The sequence below is a fragment of the Syngnathus scovelli genome, chromosome 9 (assembly GCF_024217435.2).
Source record: "Syngnathus scovelli strain Florida chromosome 9, RoL_Ssco_1.2, whole genome shotgun sequence".
Classification (NCBI taxonomy): Eukaryota; Metazoa; Chordata; class Actinopteri; order Syngnathiformes; family Syngnathidae; genus Syngnathus; species Syngnathus scovelli.
In genome coordinates, this window is record NC_090855.1 from 1,757,127 (window position 1) to 1,778,375 (window position 21,249).

Genomic DNA, 21,249 nt, shown 5'->3' on the forward strand with positions numbered 1-21,249 from the left:
TGTGCTTGGACTTGACTTGACTTGAATTGACTTGTACTTGCCTTGTACTTACCTTGTACTTGCCTTGCCTTGTACTTGCCTTGCCTTGTACTTGCCTCGTCTCGCCATGTACTTGCCTTGCCTTGTACTTGCCTTGTACTTGCCTTGTACTTGCCTTGCCTTGCCTTGCCTTGCCTTGCCTTGCCTTGCCTTGCCTTGCCTTGCCTTGCCTTGCCTTGCCTTGCCTTGCCTTGAACATGTCTTGCCTTGCCTTGCCTTGCCTTGCCTTGCCTTGCCTTGCCTTGCCTTGCCTTGCCTTGCCTTGCCTTGCCTTGCCTTGCCTTGCCTTGCCTTGCCTTGCCTTGCCTTGCCTTGTACTTGCCTTGTACTTGCCTTGTACTTGCCTCTCCTCGCCTCGCCTCGCCTCGCCTCGTACTTGTCCTGCCTCGCCTCGCCTCGCATCGAACTTGTACTTGTACTTGTGCTTGCCGTGCCTTGCCCTTGCCGTGCCGTGCCGTGCCTTGCCTTGCCTTGCCTTGCCTTGCCTTGCCTTGCCTTGCCTTGCCTTGCCTTGCCTTGCCTTGCCTTGCCTTGCCTTGCCTTGCCTTGCCTTGCCTTGCCTTGCCTTGCCTTGCCTTGCCTTGCCTTGCCTTGCCTTGCCTTGCCTTGCCTTGCCTTGCCTTGCCTTGCCTTGCCCTTGCCTTGCCCTTGCCCTTGCCCTTGCCCTTGCCCTTGCCCTTGCCCTTGCCCTTGCCCTTGGCCTTGGCCTTGGCCTTGGCCTTGGCCTTGGCCTTGTACTTGCCTTGCCTTGTACTTGCCTTGCCTTGTACTTGCCTTGCCTTGTACTTGCCTTGCCTTGTACTTGCCTTGCCTTGTACTTGCCTTGCCTTGTACTTGCCTTGCCATGCCTTGCTTTGCCTTGCTTTGCCTTGCCCCTGCCTTGCCTTGCCCCTGCCTTGCCCCTGCCTTGACTTGACTTGACTTGACTTGACTTGACTTGACTTGACTTGACTTGACTTGACTTGACTGGGACTGGGACTGTACTTGCCCTTGCCCTTGCCCTTGCCCTTGCCCTTGCGCTTGCGCCTGCGCTTGCTCCTGCGCTTGCTCCTGTGCTTGTGCTTGTGCTTGTGCTTGTGCTTGTGCTTGTGCTTGTGCTTGTGCTTGTGCTTGTGCCTGGCTTGTGCTTGTGCTTGTACTTGTGCCTGGCTTTGTCATGGATGGAATGGAGCAGGGCGACCAAATGCAGCTTGGACCAGGGTTTATTGAGCGAACTATAGATACTCGATTATGGACATGAATATCGGAACAGACAGGTAACGAGAGGCAGGTGACTGTGATTAATACATAGATTGAGAGACACAGGAAGGGAGGGGTGAGCACACAGACACTGACAGTACCCCCCCACCCCCACAAGGGACGGCTCCCGACGTCCCAAAAACCGAAAGCCCCACGTGGCGGACTGGGGGGTAAGCGCACCAGTCCAAACAACCTCACTGGCCTATGGCAAAGTCCAAACCGCGCTCGGCGGCAACACTGGAGACATCAACCGCAATCAGCAGCTACTCGGGGGACACGAACCGCAATCGGCGCCTACTCGGGGGACACGAAGCGCAATCGGTGGCAACTCTGGAACACGAACCGCAATCGCCGGCAACTCTGGAATACGAACCGCAACTCTGGAACACGAACCGCAATCGGTGGTAACTCTGGAACACGAACCGCAATCGGCAGTAACTCTGGAACACGAACCGCAATCGGGGCCAACTCTGGAACACAAACCGCAATCGGTGTGTGTTCAAAGATTTTACCACTAGCATTGACTGAAACAACACTAGACAGCAGTTTGTTACCTTTGAATGGATGCTACCTCATGTGAACATAGCCGATACCCAATCCCAGGCGGTGACATCAACAAACAATGGAGATTACAGCGGTGTTAGTATTTTATAATGATGAACTACAAAAAGAGATTCAATTGGTTTCAACAGAGCCCTCGGTCATAAAATTGGCATTTTCATGAGGCCGTACGCGAGACAACACCATCGGCCATGAACAGAAGCTGCTGGCCGCCCTCCCCTCGCTCGCTCGCCAGGGTGGAGACAGCTACCATTCCACAAGTCCATTAAACGCTTGAATAAATAAAATAAATAAGAAATAAGATAAATCAGCCATTTTCCTGGCGGCCCAAACACCACGTACACCCCTTGTCCCCAAGAAAGGAGTCATTCAATGGCCGCATTAGAAGAGGGGGGGGGGGTGTTCCCACATCCCGTCCACACATCCTTTTCCTAGGGCCGGAGGATTTACGGATGCTCCTTTAGAAATTAGAATAGAGTTTGAGGAAATGCGGCAGACTGGTGCTGGTCTTTCCACTGTCAACGGCGTGCGGCTCATGGATGAATTAAACAACGGTCTTACCCATCAAGGGCGTTCCCGAACACCACAGGGAAAGTTAAAAGGGAGAATAGAACGCATACACGACCAGGCAGGTCATAAAAAGAACCAAAAATAAGGCTTACAGTGAAATGGAACTCACAAAGAGGGTCCTGTCCTTTCCCGCGGGGGAATATAACAGTCGTGTGGGAACGATGCGTCACGCTTCTTGGGTCTCGGGCGGTGAGCCGTTTTGGAAAATAGATAAAAACTACTTTAAAGTATCCGTCATCGTCATGTTTTCACGCAATCAATTAAAATAAAACATTTTTTTATAAAACGTCATTATTGGCTGTTTTATTTTTGCATGCTCAAACTGTTGCTAGGCAGATCATCAAATGTTATTCACACAAACTCAAAATGCTTCACTATTTTGTGTCCAGTAATGTGTTGTTTTGAGTTTTTTTGGACCCCCCCCTGACCCCCCCAATACAAACACATGATGCTAAGCAGATGTTGCAAACAGGTTGAAGTCCACCAACAGCATTTGAGTTGACTTTGCATTCCCAAACTGGGCCCTCAGAGACCACGGACCATGTTGCGTTTGTTCCTAGCGACGTTGGTTCTTCTGCCGACCCTTCACCGGACGTTGGGCGCCAGGGACGAACGCCCCAGCTGCCGACCCCTGACCGCCTCCTTCTGCCGGAACGTGGGTTACGCAACCAGCCGCTACCCAGCCGGAGTTCAGGGCTTCAACGTGCATCAGCTTGGTCAAATGGTGGAGACGTCCTGCTCGCCCGACATAGCCACGCTCTTGTGCCGCGTGGCCTTCCCGGAATGCTCGGAAGACGACGCCCGGGTGAAACCGTGTAAGGCCGTGTGTCAGAAGGTGAAGCGAGATTGTGAGGCCACCCTCAGAGCCAAACGCCTGACCTGGCCCAGCAGGCTTCAGTGCGACGCTTTGCCCGAATACAACTGTGTGCAGGTCAGTGGTCAATTATCAAAATGGCCGACTTCCTGTTCAGTTTAGGGCATGACGTATTTCCACCAAATGTTTGCGTGCTTTCAGGCTCAACAACAACCACAGTTGTCAACCTCTCTCTCCACTGATTCGGCGACAGCATGTCAGACCATCACCATTCCTCTATGCAAAGACCTCAAGTACAGCCAGACCATCATGCCAAATCTTTTAGGCCATGCCACCCAGGATGAAGCGGGCCTGGAGATGTACCAGTTCGCCCCACTGGTAAGGATCCAGTGCTCGCCACAGCTCAAGCCCTTCCTGTGCTCCGTCTACTTTCCAGAGTGCAAAGCGGGAACTCGTCTAGCTCCGTGTAAAACTGAGTGCGAGCAGGCTCGCGCCGGATGTGAGCCTCTGATGAACACGTTTGGCTTCCAATGGCCGCCAAGGCTGAATTGTGAGAATTTTTCCACGTATTCCTGTGATCAGGTAAGGAGAAGCATCTCTGAGAGAATTTTTAGAATTGTTTGTAAATATTGTTATGTTTTGAAGTAGCTAATTTCCATTAGCTCGTCCATGGTGTTTCACATTTATGCTAGCATTAAGCTAGTTATAGTTTCAAACAATCCTGCTAGCTTAACGCAACACGCCGCAAACAGAGCATGCAACAATACTCGCAAACAGGTTCCTAATAAACCGATTGTCTCCACCCAGGCTCCTGAATCTGAGACGACGACATTAGGAACTTGCGAGAGCATCACGCAACCCCTTTGCAAAGATCTCCCGTACACACAAACGGTCATGCCCAACATCCTCGGCCACAAGACGCAAAAAGACGTCGCCGTACAGCTCAACGCTTACTCCAACCTGGTCAGCCTGGCCTGCTCGCCACACCTCAAGACCTTCCTGTGTTCCGTCCTGACCCCCGAGTGCTTGGCGGGAAAAGCCCGCTTGCCCTGCAAGACCATGTGCGAACTGGTCCGCTCCAGTTGCGAGCCGCTGCTCAAGGAGTTTGGCTTCTTCTGGCCTGAGTCCCTCAAGTGCGACGATTTCACCACGGCGTCATGCCAGCATGTACGTAATCGAAGTTACAGAAGAAGTAGCTATCTTCTCAATGATGTATTTTGGATGTACTTTTCAGTTCGGCGTGGGCGAGGGCGGCGGTCTCTGCGAGCCCCTCACCATCCCCATGTGCCAAGGCCTGTCCTACAACCAGACCATGATGCCTAACCAGCTGGGTCACACCACCCAGCGCGACGCCGCGTCCAAGATGTCCTTCTTCCACTCCATCGCGCAAACCACCTGCTCGGCCGACATCCGCCCCTTCCTGTGCGCCGCCTACGCTCCGCGGTGTTCCTTCGGTCAGATCTACCGCCCGTGCCGGAGCTTCTGCCAGAAGACCCGTGACAGCTGCGAAGCACGCTTGGTCCGCTACGGCGTCTCCTGGCCTCAGGAGTTGCGTTGTGAAGTCTTCCCACAGAATGCCTGCGTCACCGTATGTATATGTTGTAGTGTCAAAACGCTAATGCTAACACATAGCAGGAAACGCCGTAGCTAGGCTAACGAAATAATAATATTGATCATCCAAAGTTGAATTTGATATCCATAATATTGATGATATGATTCATAATTGTCTTCTGTCTTTTGCAGGATGACGAGAAGTCAGAGGTAAACACGTCACTCACAGGATAAACGTAAAAATGATTAAGACACTGGTTTTGAATTTCTTGGGATCACAGACGATGTTGAATGCAGAGGACGTGGCGGCCAGGCTGCAGGTTGCAGGCCATTCCATCGGCGGAAAATGTCAGTTCACATTTTGTACTTGAAGGTTGTCTAACACTCATGATGGGATTTATTTTTCCCCAAATAGCGCTGAGCATCAGGACTGCACGCTTGCTGCTGACACTCGCAGACGTATCCTTCACCGGTGTGTGTGTTTGTGTTGATATGGTTGACTTTCCTGAGCTGAGATTCTCAGGCAGACAAATCTGGGTACCTGGACGTGGTGGAGTTCTTCAAACTAGACCACTACGTGGCGGCCGCCAGACGAGAGTACTTGGACCACTACGAAAGAAGGCAGCCGCCAGCTTTTACTCAAGCCAACATGAACGATGCCCTAAATGCACGGGGTAATGATTTTTCGACAGTATGATTATCATGTTGCAAAAAAAAAAAAGTATATTTAAAAATACATGCATCTTAATTGTAAATATTTATGAGCAAATTGCAAGGGGTGCAGGATTGACCCCTGAGGGACGCCACTTTTCTTCGCAGATTTCGGGTTGGACAGGGACAGCTTAAAGACGCTGTGGTTGGAGTACAGCAGCCAAGGGAAGTTAGATTATGACGACTTCATCGCTTTGCTCACACGGATGCAAATCCTTAAAGGTAACAAATTCATACAATTAAAAAAAAAAAATCATGCAATTCAACTCAAACTGACACCATTTGATTTTATTTGTCTTTTAATGCTCAAGTGCAGAAACATAAGAACTGGCTAGCCATGAATAACATTTAAATGCTGTTTGATTAGCTTCACTACTATTTATTTTCCGTTATTAATATTCCAACAGATCGTTTCCAAAGTCACATTCTCAATTTGCCGTGTGACTGCCAAGTGGCCGGCTTCTCTTTCAAACAGGTTTGTTTACCGTCACTGGACACTTCATTCCGTACACAAGCCAAAGTAATCTAATATTCCCACTGCTCACTTTTATAGTTCACTTCTAAAAAAAAAAAAAAAATGATATCAATATATTTTTATTCTTCCAGTTCATGACGTCTGCGGTTGTCTGAGGATCATCTTGAACCGCCGAGTTTAGTAGCACCTTTTTTTTTTAATACAGTTTAATAACTAAAAGAGTGTGAAGGCTGATAAGTGTGAATACATTAATAGTGTGCAGTATATTCAAGCTAAAAATAGTGGTAGGTTGCACAAATTAATTGCACAGTGGAACCTTTTAAGTCAAATCTTCGTATTTGGAAATCCCGAAGGTGTTGAAATGCCCTTTGATGCCACAAGAGGGCGCGACAGCACACCCAAGTAACGACAAGATGAGGGAACTTAATTGTGTTTGTAAAATGTGCAGTGTCACATATTGAATGGTGCTGGTGTTAAGATGTAATTTTGGGAATGTAATAAAGTTTGTAAAGGGTGGGAACAAATTGGAGTCAATTAATTGAGCCATCTTGTAGAATTTTTGCCCACATTTTTTTTTTGTTAGCCAAATTATAGAATATTATTGGACTTTCAAGGTTCCACTGTTTAAAAAAAAATTCATATGAATAAAAAAATGAGTCTGTGTAAAAAAATAAAAGGTGTCCCTTCCACGAGTCCTTTCTCACATGCTCATGGTCACCTGGATAAACTAGACAGAGAGAAAGGTTGCCATTATTGTTCGGGAGGAGAAAAAAAAACGTATTGGCTGTATTTGCGCACTTACATCATCATATTGGAAGTTGGCGGAGCCATTTTGACTTGTGTCACGGCGTCTGAAGTGATCTGAAAAGATCATTCACGGGTAATAAGGCCAATTTTCTATCCAAAGGATTCAAATGCAATCCGAGTATTTTCGCGTTCTCACCCGTCAAGCCTCGGAGTCGAACGCAACAGCTCACAAAATCGTCAAACGGGATTCGCCCGTTGATGCCGTAGCGCTTCATTATCATGTTCATACCGTTGGGGCTCAGATTGTAACCTGCGACATAGCAAGCGATATACGAACAAATCCCCTACTGGCCACAAAAGGCATTGCAGCCACTCCCATTGTTGTCTGTATCACAAACCCAGTGACTTGATGGCCTGCTGCATCTCCTGACCTTCCACCATGCCACTGCGGTCGCGGTCAAAAGACATGAAAATGTTCTTCCAGGCGTTGAGCGCCTGCCACAGGTCTTTGAATTCGTTAAAGCCCATGGTGCCCGACATGTCTCGCTGACACGCGCCAGTCAAGGATCTCGCCGCAGTTTTTTTTTTAAGTTTAAGTGTTTCACGTCAATAAGGATACGTCCAGCATGTTGATCATCAGTCTGCAGGTGTCTATGTTGAAGGCTGGGTAAAAAAAACAAAAATTTATTCAATTTCTGTAGGGCGTGATTCAAACCACTTATACCAAATATATATTTTTTTTTATTATTTCTTACGTTGATAATTGCCAGAGATGCCGGACTGAGTGAGGCATCGTTGCAGCTCATCTGCGGAGATCTGGCCGTCCTGTCAAACCACAAGATTATTATTGTTTTTATTATGATCCATTTGACTCATATCCTCTCATGTTTAATTTGAATTAAATTTACTCACGTGCCCAGCGACAGCCGCAAAGTATCCATAAAGAGGATCCTGCTGCTGCTGCTGCTGCAAAACATTTATTTGAAAGATTTAAAATTGATATGAATGTTGTTAAAGTTTTGTAAACACATTTTTAAGGTTAAACAAATAAAAACGCACAATAAATATTTACCATAGCTGTTTTGTATGTTTGTATTACATCTTAAAATGTTGGGCATTATTCTTAACAGTGTATTTAATACATAATAAGCCAACTGAAATAAAAACACATTTAAGGTTAATTACATAAAGATAAATACATGAAATTAAAAAACAGACCTTTTGACCTTTTCTCCATTACAGTACATGTACGGTACATTGGGTGTGTCGAGGGAAAAAAAAATAGATCAACTGTCATTGATTAATTTGACGCAATGCTGCAAGCAAATCTATAATCAATAACCATTGATTACATAATCTAAAACTAGTGTAAGTGATTGCAGAACGAGTTTAATATACAATTTTAAAGCATTAGTCGTATACGTTTGTTGCGGCAAGCTTGACTTGTGCACATTTCTAGACATTTAGGTGATTCATTTCGGGTAAGATATCGATTAGGTGCAATCGCAGTTCGTTTTTTAGCCCAATCTATTAAATCTCGCTCCATTTCTACTTCCGCGCCCCTCTGACACAGGACATGCACAGCACGGAAACCGAAGCACTTTTCTCGGCGAAACTTCCTCGAATCCTCGCCCTTACCATTCCTCCCGGAGCGGCTCCGTATCCCGCATAAGCCATTTTCGACCTCGTGGAAAACGATTTCAAATATGGACGTTGATCCAAAAAGTACTAATGGAGTACTAGTTACTGGTAAGGTTAATCTCTGCCCCTCCCACCAGACTGTTGTAATTTTCTCTATTTTCCGGTTACACTAGCTCACAAGAGCCCACCAATCACAAGCTACCGTCTTTTTATTTCACCAAGGGCGTGTCATTTGAAAATGTCGGTGAAATGTAACAACTCTGACATAACATAAAACAGTTTTGCAGGTTGTATAAAAAAGCTAAAAATATATACTTTATTTATTACAAAATAGCTCAAAATAGCGCATTCTGATTGGCTCAGACAGACCACCTGACCTGTAATCTACCAACTTCCCTGTAGGTGGCGTGCTGAATAACCGCGTGTGATCATAACACACACAAAGAAGAAACTCTGACGTCATCCCTGGGAAACATGGCGGAATTTGTATCAACATGAATCAAACCGGGTTGATTTATAATTGAATTTCTCTCTCTTTAGACCTAAAGCCACCAAAATGTCGGACGTTTTGAAAACCACAACCCTGCAGGAGCGAATGGAACACCTGCAGGAGTTGTTGGAGTTTACAGAACATTGCCAGAAACAGATACAAGACCTGTACGATGCACTGGGCTGGTCACCGGACAACGACCCGGATAAGGTAACCACAATAGAATTTAAAATGATCAGCTAAAACAACAACAAATCTCAAAATATCAAGTCAGTTTTATTCTTTCAAATGTGAAATTAATTTACAAGTGACAGTTAACAATAAAACGGCAATATCCATTAGTCAGAGGATGAATATATGCTAAATTCAGACATTTACAGCTAAGAGTAGTACGAGGCAGAAATCACGTGATGTGATTCTTCTCATCCAGGAACCTATGGAGCTGTGCCCCTACGATCCCGGCCATCGCGTCCCCGTTCGCAGCATGGAGAGACACAAAGCTTCATGTTACCTCCGAAAGATGGGCTACTCTTCTGACGAGCAGGTGACACCATTTTTTCACTTGTGGTTGTGTGTGTGAAAATAACATTTGCCGTCTTGCAGGCCGAAATGTGCGACAGTTCCTCATCTTACGTCAACACCAGCGTCCGCAGCTATTCCATGGGTGAGTGACGACTTCCTCGAGGAGTATATGTTAGCGATGTTAGCATTGTAATATGAGCTGCTGTTTTTTTTTTTGGAGCAGACAAAATCCTTCAGAACCAGGTGATCCTGCAAGCCAGAGCTGCTGCTCCACTCATGAAGATGGAGGGTGTGTTCTGGCAAGGTACTGACCTGGTTCTTTTGAAAACTGAACCTTTTGAAAGCACATTTTGACTCTTGGCTCTTATCTTGCTTTGGTGCCAAGAAACGATTGTTGATTGATCTTTTGTGGTGTATCAGGTCAATACTCCTACCAGCCCGTGGACGTGCCGCAAAACCACAAGCGAGCCGTGTGCGACCTCACCGTGGCCGACCGGCTGGCGCTGTACGACCACGTGATCGGCGTCCTCAACCAAGAGAGGACCGTCGCCGCCTCAGGCAATGAGGAGCTTTACGTAGATCTGGTGTCCAAGCTGAAGAAGGGTAAATACCGTAATTTCCGGACTATAAGCCGCGACTTTTTTCCCAAATTTTGAACCCTGCGGCTTATAGTCAGGTGCGGCTTATATAAGATTTTTTTTGTGATTTTTGTGATGACTTGATCACTTTTATACACTCGTAAAAAGGCTGTGGACCACTGTTGTGCGGTATCTTGAAGAAAAAAACAACAAAAATACTATTTTGAAACACTACTATGGCTGCTGCTTATTCTGGCTGTGTTGCTTGTGACTATTATGAGCTTTAGTAGGAATGCACGCTAGGTGACCTGCGTCAAAGGGCTCTAAACCCTTTCTCTTAGAGATTACACAAAGCAGTGGCGCTGTTTGGACCATCTGCATTGTATTAAAACCCAATCAATCAGCATTTAAATTCAATTCTTCTGACATTTTGCTCACCAAAAACAAGTTGTAATGAATGTGAACTTTTAATGCATTTTATTCAGAAAGTTACTTTGAACCCTGAGTCTTAAATGGCGGCGAGGCATATTTATGGATTTTTACGGCTTTCTGTGTCTTTCTTTGTAAAAAACTCATGTGCACGTGCGGCTTATAGTCCGGTGCGGCTTATGTAAGAAAAAAACTAAAATATCCCTGAATTTTAGCTGGTGCGGCTTATAGTCCGGTGCGGCTTATAGTCCGGAAATTACGGTAAATACTTTGTTACAGTGTTTTAGTCGATTATTTAAGTACTTTGAAATGTCGTAAGTCATTCCTCCTGAACTTAAAACATCTGCGTTTGTGTCAGCTGAAGAACAGAACGAACCAAAGACGCATTTGGAGCTGATGGCGGAGATGCGGGACTACAAGAGACGGCGGCAGTCCTACCGAGCCAAGAACGTCCATATCACCAAAAAGTCCTACACGGAGGTTCGAGCCTCTGCCCCCCCCCCCCCCCCCCCCCCCCCCCCCAGGTGTAAAGTTGGAAGTTGTTTTTACGAGGCTATAGCGATCGTATCGTCTCACAGGTTATCAGAGAAGTCATCCAGGTCCACTCGGACGAGCTCGCCAGACAGTGGAAGGAAGAGCATGAAGAGGAGGACAAGGGGAAAAAACAAGAGGCGGATGAGGCCAGAGAAGGAAAATCCCAAAGGTTCTATTTACCTTTGTTTTACCCTAAAGGTGAAGCTTCATTTGCTCAGTTTGTGTTTATTTTTGTCCGGCAGGCGTCGGACGGACGAAAGGCGTTCTTTATCCTCGGAGTCCCGCAGATCACGTAGCAGACGCCACCGTAGCCGCGAGAGGAGTCGCGAGAGAGAAAGCAAGAAGAAGAAAAGGAAGAGGTGGACTTGTGTTTTCCTGATATCAGCATCATGTCAGAATTGCACTTGTTCTTCTATTAATCTTACTTGTCTTCATGTGGACAGAGATTCACGTTCCCCAGAGGACAGACACCACCACAGCAGCAAGAAGAAAAAGAAAAGGAATGAGCGAGGAAGGAGTGACAGTTCTTGACCAGATAACTTGTGTCAATAAAGTTGTGCAACAGCAACATGGCACCTTTTTTTTTTCTTCAACTGAAACTATTTTGTTATACTTGAAAATGATAAACTGTTGTAAATATCAAATAAATTTGTATAAATATTTTTGGGAGTTGATGAATAATATACGATTACAATAAGTGCAAATGAGCGTCATTTTGCGTCGTCCAATCAGAAGAGAGGTTATTGGTCAGGTGCCGGCAAATGACTAATGCGATGAACTATAACCCAGGTGGGCGCATAAACTGAGAAAAATGTATTTCCAATTCAACAATGAAATGGAATTTTATTGTATTTCTTTTCAAGTATTTTATGACAGAAGTAACGACAAAATGAAGAGTTGGCAAGAAACTTACGAGAATTAGCATATACTGTAAGCTAGCCTATCAGCTATGCTAGCTTGTACTATTCAATTGTGCTTCATGGTTGCGTTGCTGGTTAAGTTACAAAAATCCGAAGAAAATGTTTTTATTATTGTGTATTATTATTAGTTTATTTCTTGACGTCCTCAGTTGTCGTATGTTGCCTCTTTCTTAACAGTTAGCAGCTACGATGCTACGTTTGCTAATGTGGTTCTAATTTGTGTGGGGAGAATCACATATTAAAACGTATTTTTTTGTCTTTTAAAAACATTTCATGTGTTCAGCGAGTTTAATAAGGACTAGAAAAAAGAAATACTGCTTGTTTTTCTGTTTATTGTAGACCAGGCTCAGCCTTCCTCACCTACTGATTGGCTGACGGAATCTCCAGAAAAAGCCACGGAATGTTGGACTGGTGTGTCACGCCAGGGGAAGTTCAAAGGTCACACTTCTCTTTTATTTAAGTCGCGTATTATTGTCATATTAATGTATAAAACAGCCACCTCTCATAAGTAAAATAAATTGTCAATGCTGCAAACACCTGCATGACATCAAACTGCACACTTACCGAGTGTCTTCTCCTTCTACTCTGCCACAGGTATTTCTCACCCTGTTGAGAAGAAGACGCATTGGACGAGAGACGCCAGCAAGGATCCTGCCAGCCTCCTGGGAACCTGAGGGCTCCTGCAGAGAGCCAGAGACACGAGCATCCAGGAGGGCAACCGTCCCGGGCGAATTATGCAGTGAGGAGCAGCCGAGCTGGCATCGTAGCTGCTTTGTTTTGGTGCTTTCTTCCTGACTGCAGCGTGGTGTGTTTTGTGAGGACTTTGGTCGTGCAGCACCATGGGAGCCTTCGGTGACAAGGTGAGCGTGATGGTCCGGCCTGGTGGCTGCCCGGCGGACCTGAGATTCGAAGAAAACAAAGGTTGAGGTTGCAATGAAAATCACAAAGGATATTTTTTGTTGTACTTTTTAAAGGCAAGCTTCTTGAGGTGACACAAAATTTTAAATATGATTTTTTTATTTTGTTGTATAAACTACTGATTCAAAATGAATTTAGTATTTATTTGTAGAGTTTTTTGATGGGTTTTATATTTTTTGAGACTGGTGTATGGTCTACTATTAAATTATCTGAGAACCATAATTTTTTGAGCAGATTAATAGTGAGTTAAGATGGAACATGCTCATGTATTAAAATACACAAAAGTACTTAAAATCAAAATTAGATTGCACTGTATATTTTGTCATTGGCGATCAATACTATGGTAGGCTTTAGTTTGAGTTTAGAGAACATGTGCGGGTTTAAAAAAAAAATTAAACCCAATGTAAACATGGCAAATTTCATCATAAATAATTTCAAAAGTAGAGATGGAAAAGAAAACAAGTAAAGAATTCTTAATTTTGTCACCTGACTGGCCTTGGGGTCCAGTGGGGTCATCGGTGTCAGCTCGCACTTCAATGTCAAAAATTATTCATGCAATTTTTCTCTTTTTTTGTATTCAATGAACAAGAAAAGCAACGCTTGAGTTAGCATGTTCATTTAACATGCTAACACGCTTTTTTTTTGTTTCCAGGCGTCCTCGCCGTGGACGCTGCTCGTCCTGCTGCTGTGCATCGTCAACTGCGCTCTCTGCCAGGAAGACTATTCCGGAAACCACTCGGGTCCGGGCCCATGCGTTTGAACGGATATCGTGTTTTGGATGCATCGGATGAATGAACTAATCATTTATGTGTGGCTGAAATGTGCAGGCGAGGATCACACCTATGAAGGCTCCATCCTGGACCCCTATGACCACTTGAGGCCCCCGCAGCCAGGTCGGTCACATGACTTTTAGGGTGTATGTCTTTTGCAAATGTAGATGGTGAATTTATAGGATGTTTCTCTGGGTTGAATGCCAAGTCTTGTGTTACGGCTCTGATGCGGCTATTTTGCAGGATCTCTGTGTGAAAGGGGCTCCAGAGAGTCTACTTGGTGAGTGAACCTCAAACTAACAGACATCGTCATCTCCACCAGAGTCTTCCCACGGTTACGACGAGGACCAGAATCCAGAGGAGGATGACTACGACCCCTACGGGCCCGCCCCCACCCAGGTCACCATGATCACAGAGGACGCCTTCCCCTACGTTACCACCACGGAGTCGCATTACGCCAAGGAGGACAAGCTGGGTCGGAGGAAGGTAGGGGGAGGCAATCCATAAGAGTCAGTCATAATGTCCATAATTTCAGACATATACCAAAAAAAAAAATATATATATGATTTCAGGTCCCATTCAGGCCCCAACGACCTGACGACTCAGAAGAGGAGTTCGATGGCAACGCAGGCCTCGGCGAGGAGGGTCCCACCGAGTGCGACTGCGAGCCGGGAGAACCAGGATTTGCCGGCTTTGCTGGACCCAAGGTACACTAGAAGTGTCCAGATTGGTGTATCAGAAGGCTTATCTGATCTTCTCACTTCCTGTCAGGGCTTGCGGGGCCACCAGGGTAAAATGGGAGCGCCAGGACACCAAGGCAGAGAGGTGACGCTTTAACATCAATAATATAACATTTAAAAAAAAATTCAAATGAAGCAAAATAAACTAGTAAGTTGTCTTTTTAGGGTTATAAAGGAACAAAAGGAGTACATGGCCGAAGAGGAGATGCTGGTCCAGTGGTGAGGAAACCAAATGAATTTTTTTTAAGTACTTTATCAAACATCCACCTGCCTTAATTAATAATATTGTGATTAAAAAATAAATAGCTTCCCTTTTATCAAAACAGCAAAAACTTGGACTATTTGGTTTTTTTTGTTTGTATCTGTGTTTGCATTTGATTTCAGGGTGATCCCGGACCCGAAGGCGAAGATGGAGGTTCAGGTTTTATGGGCGGCATGGTAAGTGAAGAGCCCAAAAATAAAATATGACCAAATAAATCAGAATATATTTATGATTTATTTTATTTTTTTTCTACCAGGGAGAACCAGGACTTATAGGTGCCCGGGGTGAGCCTGGCGGGCCGGGTCTGAAGGTAAAATCTTTTTTGACATCCCTGAGGTTATCCAAAAAATACACACAGACCTTCTTAACTTGCAGCGGAATAACGACAAGTCCACTTGGACAAACTTTATCCCACTTTTGTATTTTGAACGTAATGAACCAGACCTTGCTGTGAATTGAGAAATTGACTCCCCCAATAGAATATTTTAGAATTGCCTTTGTCAATATTTTAAATATTGTAAAATATGGGAAACACAAATATATTACACACTTCATGTTTATAGGGTGATGCCGGCATGGAGGGACCACGAGGAGGAGTTGGAGGGCCTGGTAACTTAGTAAGAAAACCCAAATGATTATTCAATCAATTCGATTTTAACATCAAAGTCTAAAGTTGTGTTCTTTTGTTTTTTTTTAGGGTTCTCGTGGTGATCCTGGTACCCCGGGATCAAGGGGAGGTAAAGGTCCCAAGGTACAAATTTGATGGTCACCTTTTTTTTTTTTTGTGGTAGAAATACTGTTTCCGTAAAAGGAGGAGTGTTTAAAACATTTTTGTTTATCATATGAGGTGAAGTGAGGCTACATTCAAATCTTGCTAGCAAAATGAAAACTGCTGACTTTATGCGTATCATGAATAAATCATCATGTGTTTTGCCTATCCAGGGTTCCGTGGGTGAAGAGGGCAAAGTCGGAGTTCAAGGACAAGATGGAAGCAAGGTCATTAAGAAAGATTGAAAAATTGCTGTAAGAGCTGTTGGCCGCTAGAGGTCGGTATTGAGCTTTGGTCTCATCCTGCAGGGTCAGACTGGAGCGCCCGGATTCCCAGGAGACATTGGCGACAGAGGATACAATGTAGGACACCTTGCAATATGTCACGTTGAGTTTATTTTTTGTTACAGTACATTTCTGTCTGAATATTTCCTTGTTTGTTTCCTTCAGGGTTATTTTGGCCAGCCTGGTGGCCGTGGACCCACCGGAACAAAGGTACACATTGTTTATCTGTATGTCTTTAGTTTCATTATGTCAAAGTCAAACATAAAATGGTCATGCACAACTAGTTCCACAGAGAGAGACATCTAAATTATTTAATTAAAAAAATCTGAAAGATTTCCCACGGAATCCAGTCATCCGTTTTTTGGGAGACATGAGCTTTTATGGGTATTGAAATTTTAAAACAAGTTTTTTTTTTTTTCTTTTCTGACAGGGTACCAAAGGTCTTGGTGGCATTCCAGGCAGCGATGGTGACCCTGGAGAAGATGTGAGTGGGTATAAAAATTTGTATACTTCAGGTGGGCAAAATACAGCCACCGTGTATTTTAAATTACCCAAGGTCTTGTCATTTTTTTTCCATTTATGTCGCCATTTTTCACTTCATTAAATTGTATTTTTTAATTATTTTTATTTATCTAAATGAATGACCGGTAAGGTGATTTAATTTATAAAATGCAGATATTAGTAAAAACAAAATCTTCCATATGACATCCTCTCACATTTGTCTCCTCAGGGTCCCATAGGTGTCCCGGGTCTGATGGGCGAGCCAGGTTTCTTCGGGGCTAAGGTGACTCGGCCACTATCCGCACGCTCACCGAGTTGAGCGTGATGCTGAAGCGGCTCTTTCCACCGTTGCAGGGAAGCAAAGGCGAGCCCGGCGTTCGAGGACCTCGAGGCAGAGTGGGCTCTCTGGTGAGTAAGCAGTGCACCTCATTTACCCTTTATAAATTTCTCCTGATATATTCAAATTTTTAAAAAAAATTCCATCAGGGTCCTGCAGGTGAGCAAGGAGATGCTGGGATACCTGGCAAACCAGGACCAACAGGTCTCCAGGGACCCATCGTGAGTACTGTAACACACCGACAACCGCACAATTTCTACACAACTTATCAGCATGTGTGTGTGTGCTTGTGTGTTGTGCTCTTCAGGGGCCCAAAGGCGAGACCGGACCAGACGGGGTCACGGTAAGACCAGTCAAGTGCAATTTGTGATGACTTCCTCGTCATGATTTCCTTCATTATTTTCCTTTTACTTCCACGTGCAGGGTGCGAAGGGTAGGGGAGGGATCAAGGGACAAAAAGGACAAAAGGTATTTTTTGTTTTTTTCTCAGCATGTTTGACATTTTTACTTCTTGAGTGACTTTGGTTTCTGCTTGCAGGGGTCACTTGGTGACCGTGGCGACAAAGGAGAGGTGAGTTTCCCGTTACAAGGGTTTAAAGGTCATCAAAACACAAAGCAGAGGTCAAAGACATTGTTTTTAGATTCATATCTTCATGCATGAATTTTTATTGCTTTTCTAATGTTTTAAAATGGTACAAATTAAATGCTTACTTAATGTACTATAAACATAATGACTGTCTTTGTTGGAATATGTAAATAATTCATCATTAATAATAATAATAAATACTCGTATCCTTGTTTCAGCGGGGTCCAAAAGGTGCAGTTGGTCGACTCGGCAACGCCGGCCCCGTGGGTCCTCCCGGCGTCCCGGGGACCCGAGGAGCCCGCGGCCCCATTGGAGATTCGGGTGTCAAAGGCCAAGCCGGACCCAAAGGCGTGCAAGGTTCCATTGTAAGTTGTTTAAAATGGACTATTTCAGGATGTTTATACACAGTAGGAGGAAAAGACGTCATTAAATGTTGTCATTTAGGGTCCCGGGTTGTCAGATGAGCAGGTGCTGCAGCTGTGCCGAGGCGTGGTTACAGCTCAGATCTCGCAGTACGCCGCCTCCATTCGGGCCAAGTGCACGCAAGGCTGCCCCATCAACAACCGTACGCTCATCGGACCCCCTGGAACCAAAGGACCTCCGGGACCAGCCGGCAAAACTGTAAGACTGGCTTCTGTGTAAGATAGTCAGGTTCTCTTCCTGCATTTTTTTTATTAATGTATTCCGTGTCTCTTGTAGGGCAAAGCGGGTAAAGCTGGATCTAAGGGAGGCCGTGGTGTTCAGGGAGACCGAGGCCTAGAGGGAGAGAAAGGATCACAGGGAGAACGAGGTCCGCTATCAGGATTTTTTTTTCCTCATTTTCAAAATGATTTTGAATTCATGTGTGGAAGTTGATAGGTGCCTTTCTGAGCAGGCAAAAAGGGTCCTAAAGGAATTGTAGGTGATCCAGGAAAAGGCTTCCAGGGACTTGATGGACCACAAGGGGTCCCTGGTGAGACTGTTTTCATTCTAACGACTTCAAAAAAAGCATTGCCTTGGTCATTTTCTGTATGCTAACACTAGCACCCATGCTAATACTACACGGAACCACCTCAGGTTTTCCGGGTGAGCCTGGCGTTGCCAAAAATGGCATGGAAGGTCCGCGCGGTGCCCGCGGGTTCCCGGGTCGGATGGGTATCACCGGGATGATGGGAATCGCCGGCGTTCCGGGTTTCTGCGAGGCTCGAGACTGCAGCATCCACGCGCCGGTGATGCGCAAAGAGCAGGGTCTGGTTAAGGGACCGACCGCGCAGCTCCTAAACTAAAGATTAACAATATCGGAAAGTCCAGTTGTCATCATCATTTTTGCATTATTTAAGCTTCGAGCTGATGAGAACATCAGTGGGCAAAGTACAGACCTGAGGGGCACTCCGCTCCGGAACACTGCTTTGTATCCATTTTCTAGGTTGGGTAAAAAGTATTTCAATTTTTTCATTCAGTCCCATTTTTTTTTTTTTATTCCGATGTTTAAAATGCAAATGAAGATTTACAAGGCTTCACTTTATCCTCATTTTATCTTCCAACCTCAACCCAAAATGTAGTAAATTCAATCTTCGGCCTTTTCGGCTTCCATCAGATTGCGGCCGGAACATAAAATGTGGAAACGGTGGAAGCGCTGTGAATCTTTTCTTGATGCACGGTAAATAAATAAATAAAGGATGACGTGTAAATATGATGTAAAGTATCTCAAGTACATGTACGGTGCTCTGAAGTGATGTTTTGTTTTATCCTTGCCTCTGCTTCCCTTCCTCTTCGTTATCACAGGACCTCATACTTTTTTTTTTCACATAAATTCCAAGGAAACACGGTGAGCTCGCATGAAAAGAATAAAGTGTTTTTAAAACTGTTCAACTATTCTATTAAATGTGAAATTTATTAATAATTCCGTGAGTTTTGTGAACTGTTTTGAGATGGCACCTAGAGGCATCTGTTGGTTTGAAAAACTACATTTTTAAATAAATACGTTCAAAACATTCTGTTTGTTTGAATTTTAATTGTTTTATTTTTCTTAAGTGTGAAGTTGTATTTAAATGACCATTTTTATTTATTGAATGTGCAAATTCGCCCTTCTGCTTAGGAATCTTTTCAAAGTCATTAAAGTGCAAATGACGAGTCACACAAATAACAAAAAGCGTTGTGACATTATAGCCCAAATTTCCCTTATTCTTCATAGTCTTCCTTTTTTCCCTAAAGAGAATATATCTGACAACTCCGTTTAAATAAAAGTGACCTGAAAAAGATTATGTGGAATAATTGCGTTTATAATTGGTGCGGTCAAATGCAATTCTATGTTCATAAATACAAATGATGCGCCCTCCGTTAACAGTTGTCGTGGCCGAGTGGTTAAGGCGATGGACTAGAAATCCATTGGGGTCTCCCCGCGCAGGTTCGAATCCTGCCGACAACGCATCCGTTTTCTTTTATTGCGTCTTGACTCCTCTTCCTACGCACTCGAACTTTTAACGCATTTCAGCAATGTTTTAATTAATTTAATCAGATATTTTAACCATCGTAATTTGCTAGTTTCACCGTGTTTCCTAATTACTTTCAAAACAAATGCCAGCAATGATGTAATGTACTGTTTAATACAAAATCTGGTAAAGTAATGATTAATGAATTGATATTTACCATTTCTTTACGGTATATTCATTTGATTTGTCCGAGTTAAATTAATAGAACAGCAGCATGTTTTATTATTTGCGCATTTCCGCCTTGCAGCTCGACATTAACTTTCAAGATAAAAGCTCACAAAATTGATATTATGTACACTGCTAAAGAATTCAATGAAAAAAATCCTTAATGACTCATAAATAATTGTTTAAATTGTATATTGGCTGTTATAATTGGATTTTATTTTTAGATAAAACAAGGGAATAGAGGTGTAATTTACTTTGAAGAAATGTGCAATCCCCGCCTTATGCTCGCGTTGCTTAGCAACGTCAAATGTTGTAATGGCGAACTTGTTAGCTTTAAGGTAATGGACAGACAGCCACCATGGACGACGACCTGGACGAGCTGTTGGACGAGGTGGAAAAGAAGTTCTGTCGCAACATTTCCGTCAGCCCGGCGAGCTCCAAGGGGGGAGGACAGTGCGGTAAAGACAGGGACGAGCGCCCGCGGAATGTCGGGTAAACCGAGCTAACTTAGCTAAAGATGGCGAGTGTGTCGTAGTTGTTCATGGGCCATCACTTATGCGACCAGATGTGAACAGAAGATAAAAAGCATCAAGGAGGACATTGATGCTGCCTTGAAGGAATTACAAGATGAAGACCATAGTGATGCTCCTTGGGCAAAGGTGAACACATTTGAATTAAAATTAAAAACACAACTATAATAATGTAGGATTTTTTTAAAGAAACATTTTAATTTCAACGACATTTACTCCACTAAAAATAATCGTTGATCCTTCCAAAAGAAAAACATGCACAAATTCTGAATGTCAATTTATTTCTGCACGTTTCATTTCAGACCGTGCCACCTCACAAAGGACACTTGGACGACCAGATTCATTCTCAACCAGGAGGGAGAAAGTGAGCTCAAATATTTGGCCCCCACTCTCAGCTTGATATCTCCCCTCCATCTACCCATGCATCCTTGCAGGTGCTGTCCCGTTTACCTGGGAGGGAGCGGCGTGGCAAAAGGAGTTGGAACGGCCGCTTCCAAGAGGTGTCAAAACCCAATTTATCCTCCTCTATGAGCATTAATGCAATTAAATACACATTGCTCTGAATTGCAATGACCAATGGGCATGTGCGGAGCAGGTCATGTGACCAGCTGAGGTGCACTTCCTGCGACTTCCGGGTGTTGACGTTTGACGACTGCGAGTGGGACTCGTCGTGTGATTATCTCTTCCTCAGGTGGGCTTAAATCACACTGCCAGCAAAGAAAAACATTTCCTATGTGTGATATAAATGAAAAGACTTTTTATATGCACATGCAGGAATAACATGCCTGATCATGGGAAGCTGGGAGCCAAGCTGAGAAAGAGGAAGGGCGTCCGGGCGTACGCTTGCCAGTGCAGCTGGTTCGCCGTCTCAGAGGCCACGGACGTGTCGATGCAGCCGCAGCTCAGATGGGCGTGCGCAAGACACCCGGCCTAAATCGTCTTCATAGACCACTCACAAAAAAAATGTACACAACTTGCTGTTCTCTAATGAATGTTGTATCCAAAAATGACAAACTGAATTGTTGCTGCTTCTCCAAAACAGTCACGTCAATCAGAGTAGCTGAGACAATTAAATTTCATAAAATAATTCAATCA

General features: G+C 44.4%; 5 protein-coding genes, 1 long non-coding RNA gene and 1 other non-coding gene across 11 annotated transcripts; 5 read left to right on the forward strand and 2 right to left on the reverse strand.

Annotated features, from left to right (window-relative positions):
* Positions 1–2,878: 2,878 nt before the first annotated feature.
* Positions 2,879–6,366, forward strand: LOC125975211 (uncharacterized). Its single transcript, XM_049730490.2, has 10 exons — positions 2,879–3,340; positions 3,425–3,805; positions 4,031–4,390; positions 4,458–4,811; positions 4,967–4,984; positions 5,056–5,122; positions 5,190–5,233; positions 5,298–5,448; positions 5,594–5,707; positions 6,314–6,366. Exons 1-10 carry the CDS (start codon positions 2,951–2,953, stop codon positions 6,364–6,366), a joined length of 1,932 nt encoding a protein of 643 aa, XP_049586447.1. The 5' UTR covers positions 2,879–2,950.
* A 228-nt stretch (positions 6,367–6,594) lies between these two features.
* sri (sorcin) lies at positions 6,595–8,520 on the reverse strand. Of its 4 annotated transcripts, none has more exons than XM_049730055.2 (8): positions 8,346–8,520; positions 7,620–7,667; positions 7,463–7,532; positions 7,327–7,370; positions 7,106–7,253; positions 6,904–7,017; positions 6,763–6,821; positions 6,595–6,687 (listed from the first exon to the last, which is right to left on the reverse strand). In XM_049730055.2, the coding sequence occupies exons 1-8, from the start codon at positions 8,382–8,384 to the stop codon at positions 6,661–6,663; spliced, it is 549 nt and encodes a 182-aa protein (XP_049586012.1). In that variant the 5' UTR covers positions 8,385–8,520; the 3' UTR covers positions 6,595–6,660. The 4 variants fall into 4 exon arrangements, with proteins under 4 accessions (XP_049586012.1, XP_049586011.1, XP_049586009.1 ...); XM_049730054.2 differs by having other exon boundaries at positions 7,620–7,670; XM_049730052.2 differs by having other exon boundaries at positions 7,620–7,676.
* Positions 8,521–8,772: 252 nt separating this feature from the next.
* snrnp48 (small nuclear ribonucleoprotein 48 (U11/U12)) lies at positions 8,773–11,469 on the forward strand. The gene is made up of 9 exons (XM_049730051.2): positions 8,773–9,048; positions 9,269–9,382; positions 9,442–9,502; positions 9,584–9,664; positions 9,781–9,963; positions 10,726–10,847; positions 10,946–11,070; positions 11,144–11,260; positions 11,345–11,469. The coding sequence occupies exons 1-9, from the start codon at positions 8,905–8,907 to the stop codon at positions 11,430–11,432; spliced, it is 1,035 nt and encodes a 344-aa protein (XP_049586008.1). The 5' UTR covers positions 8,773–8,904; the 3' UTR covers positions 11,433–11,469.
* An 88-nt stretch (positions 11,470–11,557) lies between these two features.
* zgc:113232 (uncharacterized protein LOC541546 homolog) lies at positions 11,558–18,839 on the forward strand. Of its 2 annotated transcripts, XM_049730048.2 has the most exons (29): positions 11,558–11,690; positions 12,161–12,259; positions 12,416–12,560; positions 12,641–12,681; positions 13,392–13,479; positions 13,567–13,632; positions 13,832–13,995; positions 14,082–14,216; positions 14,281–14,334; positions 14,415–14,468; positions 14,634–14,687; positions 14,768–14,821; positions 15,075–15,128; positions 15,209–15,262; positions 15,454–15,507; positions 15,589–15,642; positions 15,730–15,774; positions 15,995–16,048; positions 16,295–16,348; positions 16,420–16,473; positions 16,552–16,623; positions 16,710–16,745; positions 16,826–16,870; positions 16,941–16,973; positions 17,207–17,353; positions 17,433–17,609; positions 17,688–17,778; positions 17,863–17,940; positions 18,045–18,839. In XM_049730048.2, exons 4-29 carry the CDS (start codon positions 12,661–12,663, stop codon positions 18,251–18,253), a joined length of 2,001 nt encoding a protein of 666 aa, XP_049586005.1. In that variant the 5' UTR covers positions 11,558–11,690; positions 12,161–12,259; positions 12,416–12,560; positions 12,641–12,660; the 3' UTR covers positions 18,254–18,839. The 2 variants fall into 2 exon arrangements, with proteins under 2 accessions (XP_049586005.1, XP_049586006.1); XM_049730049.1 differs by lacking the exon at positions 11,558–11,690 and adding an exon at positions 11,694–11,831 and having other exon boundaries at positions 12,416–12,681.
* On the reverse strand, positions 18,114–19,699 carry LOC125975027 (uncharacterized). Its single transcript, XR_007483831.1, has 3 exons — positions 19,617–19,699; positions 18,347–18,389; positions 18,114–18,249 (listed from the first exon to the last, which is right to left on the reverse strand). It is a non-coding gene; the product is annotated as an uncharacterized lncRNA (long non-coding RNA).
* Positions 19,314–19,395, forward strand: trnas-aga (transfer RNA serine (anticodon AGA)). Its single transcript has one exon. It is a non-coding gene; the product is annotated as a tRNA-Ser (tRNA).
* A 195-nt stretch (positions 19,700–19,894) lies between the features above and the next one.
* Positions 19,895–21,246, forward strand: cfap418 (cilia and flagella associated protein 418). Its single transcript, XM_049729503.1, has 6 exons — positions 19,895–20,116; positions 20,190–20,283; positions 20,457–20,518; positions 20,589–20,654; positions 20,750–20,845; positions 20,929–21,246. Exons 1-6 carry the CDS (start codon positions 19,983–19,985, stop codon positions 21,086–21,088), a joined length of 612 nt encoding a protein of 203 aa, XP_049585460.1. The 5' UTR covers positions 19,895–19,982; the 3' UTR covers positions 21,089–21,246.
* The last annotated feature ends 3 nt before the right edge of the window (positions 21,247–21,249 follow it).

Bases quoted from the DNA above. Each gene is read 5' to 3' on its own strand.
- LOC125975211 (XM_049730490.2), top strand. From the start codon at position 2,951: ATGTTGCGTTTGTTCCTAGCGACGTTGGTTCTTCTGCCGACCCTTCAC. The intron at 5,123-5,189 runs GTCAGTTCACAT...TTCCCCAAATAG, and splicing joins CCATTCCATCGGCGGAAAAT to CGCTGAGCATCAGGACTGCA. The intron at 5,708-6,313 runs GTAACAAATTCA...GAAATCCCGAAG, and splicing joins ACGGATGCAAATCCTTAAAG to GTGTTGAAATGCCCTTTGAT.
- zgc:113232 (XM_049730048.2), top strand. From the start codon at position 12,661: ATGGGAGCCTTCGGTGACAAG. The intron at 12,682-13,391 runs GTGAGCGTGATG...TTTTGTTTCCAG, and splicing joins TGGGAGCCTTCGGTGACAAG to GCGTCCTCGCCGTGGACGCT. The intron at 16,474-16,551 runs GTGAGTAAGCAG...AAATTCCATCAG, and splicing joins GAGGCAGAGTGGGCTCTCTG to GGTCCTGCAGGTGAGCAAGG.
- sri (XM_049730052.2), bottom strand. From the start codon at position 8,384: ATGGCTTATGCGGGATACGGAGCCGCTCCGGGAGGAATG. The intron at 7,677-8,345 runs GTAAGGGCGAGG...ATAAATGTTTTG, and splicing joins GAGCCGCTCCGGGAGGAATG to CAGCAGCAGCAGCAGCAGGA. The intron at 7,254-7,326 runs GTATCCTTATTG...GGCGCGTGTCAG, and splicing joins TGATGATCAACATGCTGGAC to CGAGACATGTCGGGCACCAT.
- cfap418 (XM_049729503.1), top strand. From the start codon at position 19,983: ATGGACGACGACCTGGACGAGCTGTTGGACGAGGTGGAAAAGAAGTTC. The intron at 20,519-20,588 runs GTGAGCTCAAAT...GCATCCTTGCAG, and splicing joins TCTCAACCAGGAGGGAGAAA to GTGCTGTCCCGTTTACCTGG. The intron at 20,846-20,928 runs GTGGGCTTAAAT...ATGCACATGCAG, and splicing joins TGTGATTATCTCTTCCTCAG to GAATAACATGCCTGATCATG.
- snrnp48 (XM_049730051.2), top strand. From the start codon at position 8,905: ATGTCGGACGTTTTGAAAACCACAACCCTGCAGGAGCGAATGGAACAC. The intron at 10,848-10,945 runs GTTCGAGCCTCT...ATCGTCTCACAG, and splicing joins CCAAAAAGTCCTACACGGAG to GTTATCAGAGAAGTCATCCA. The intron at 11,071-11,143 runs GTTCTATTTACC...TTTGTCCGGCAG, and splicing joins AGAGAAGGAAAATCCCAAAG to GCGTCGGACGGACGAAAGGC.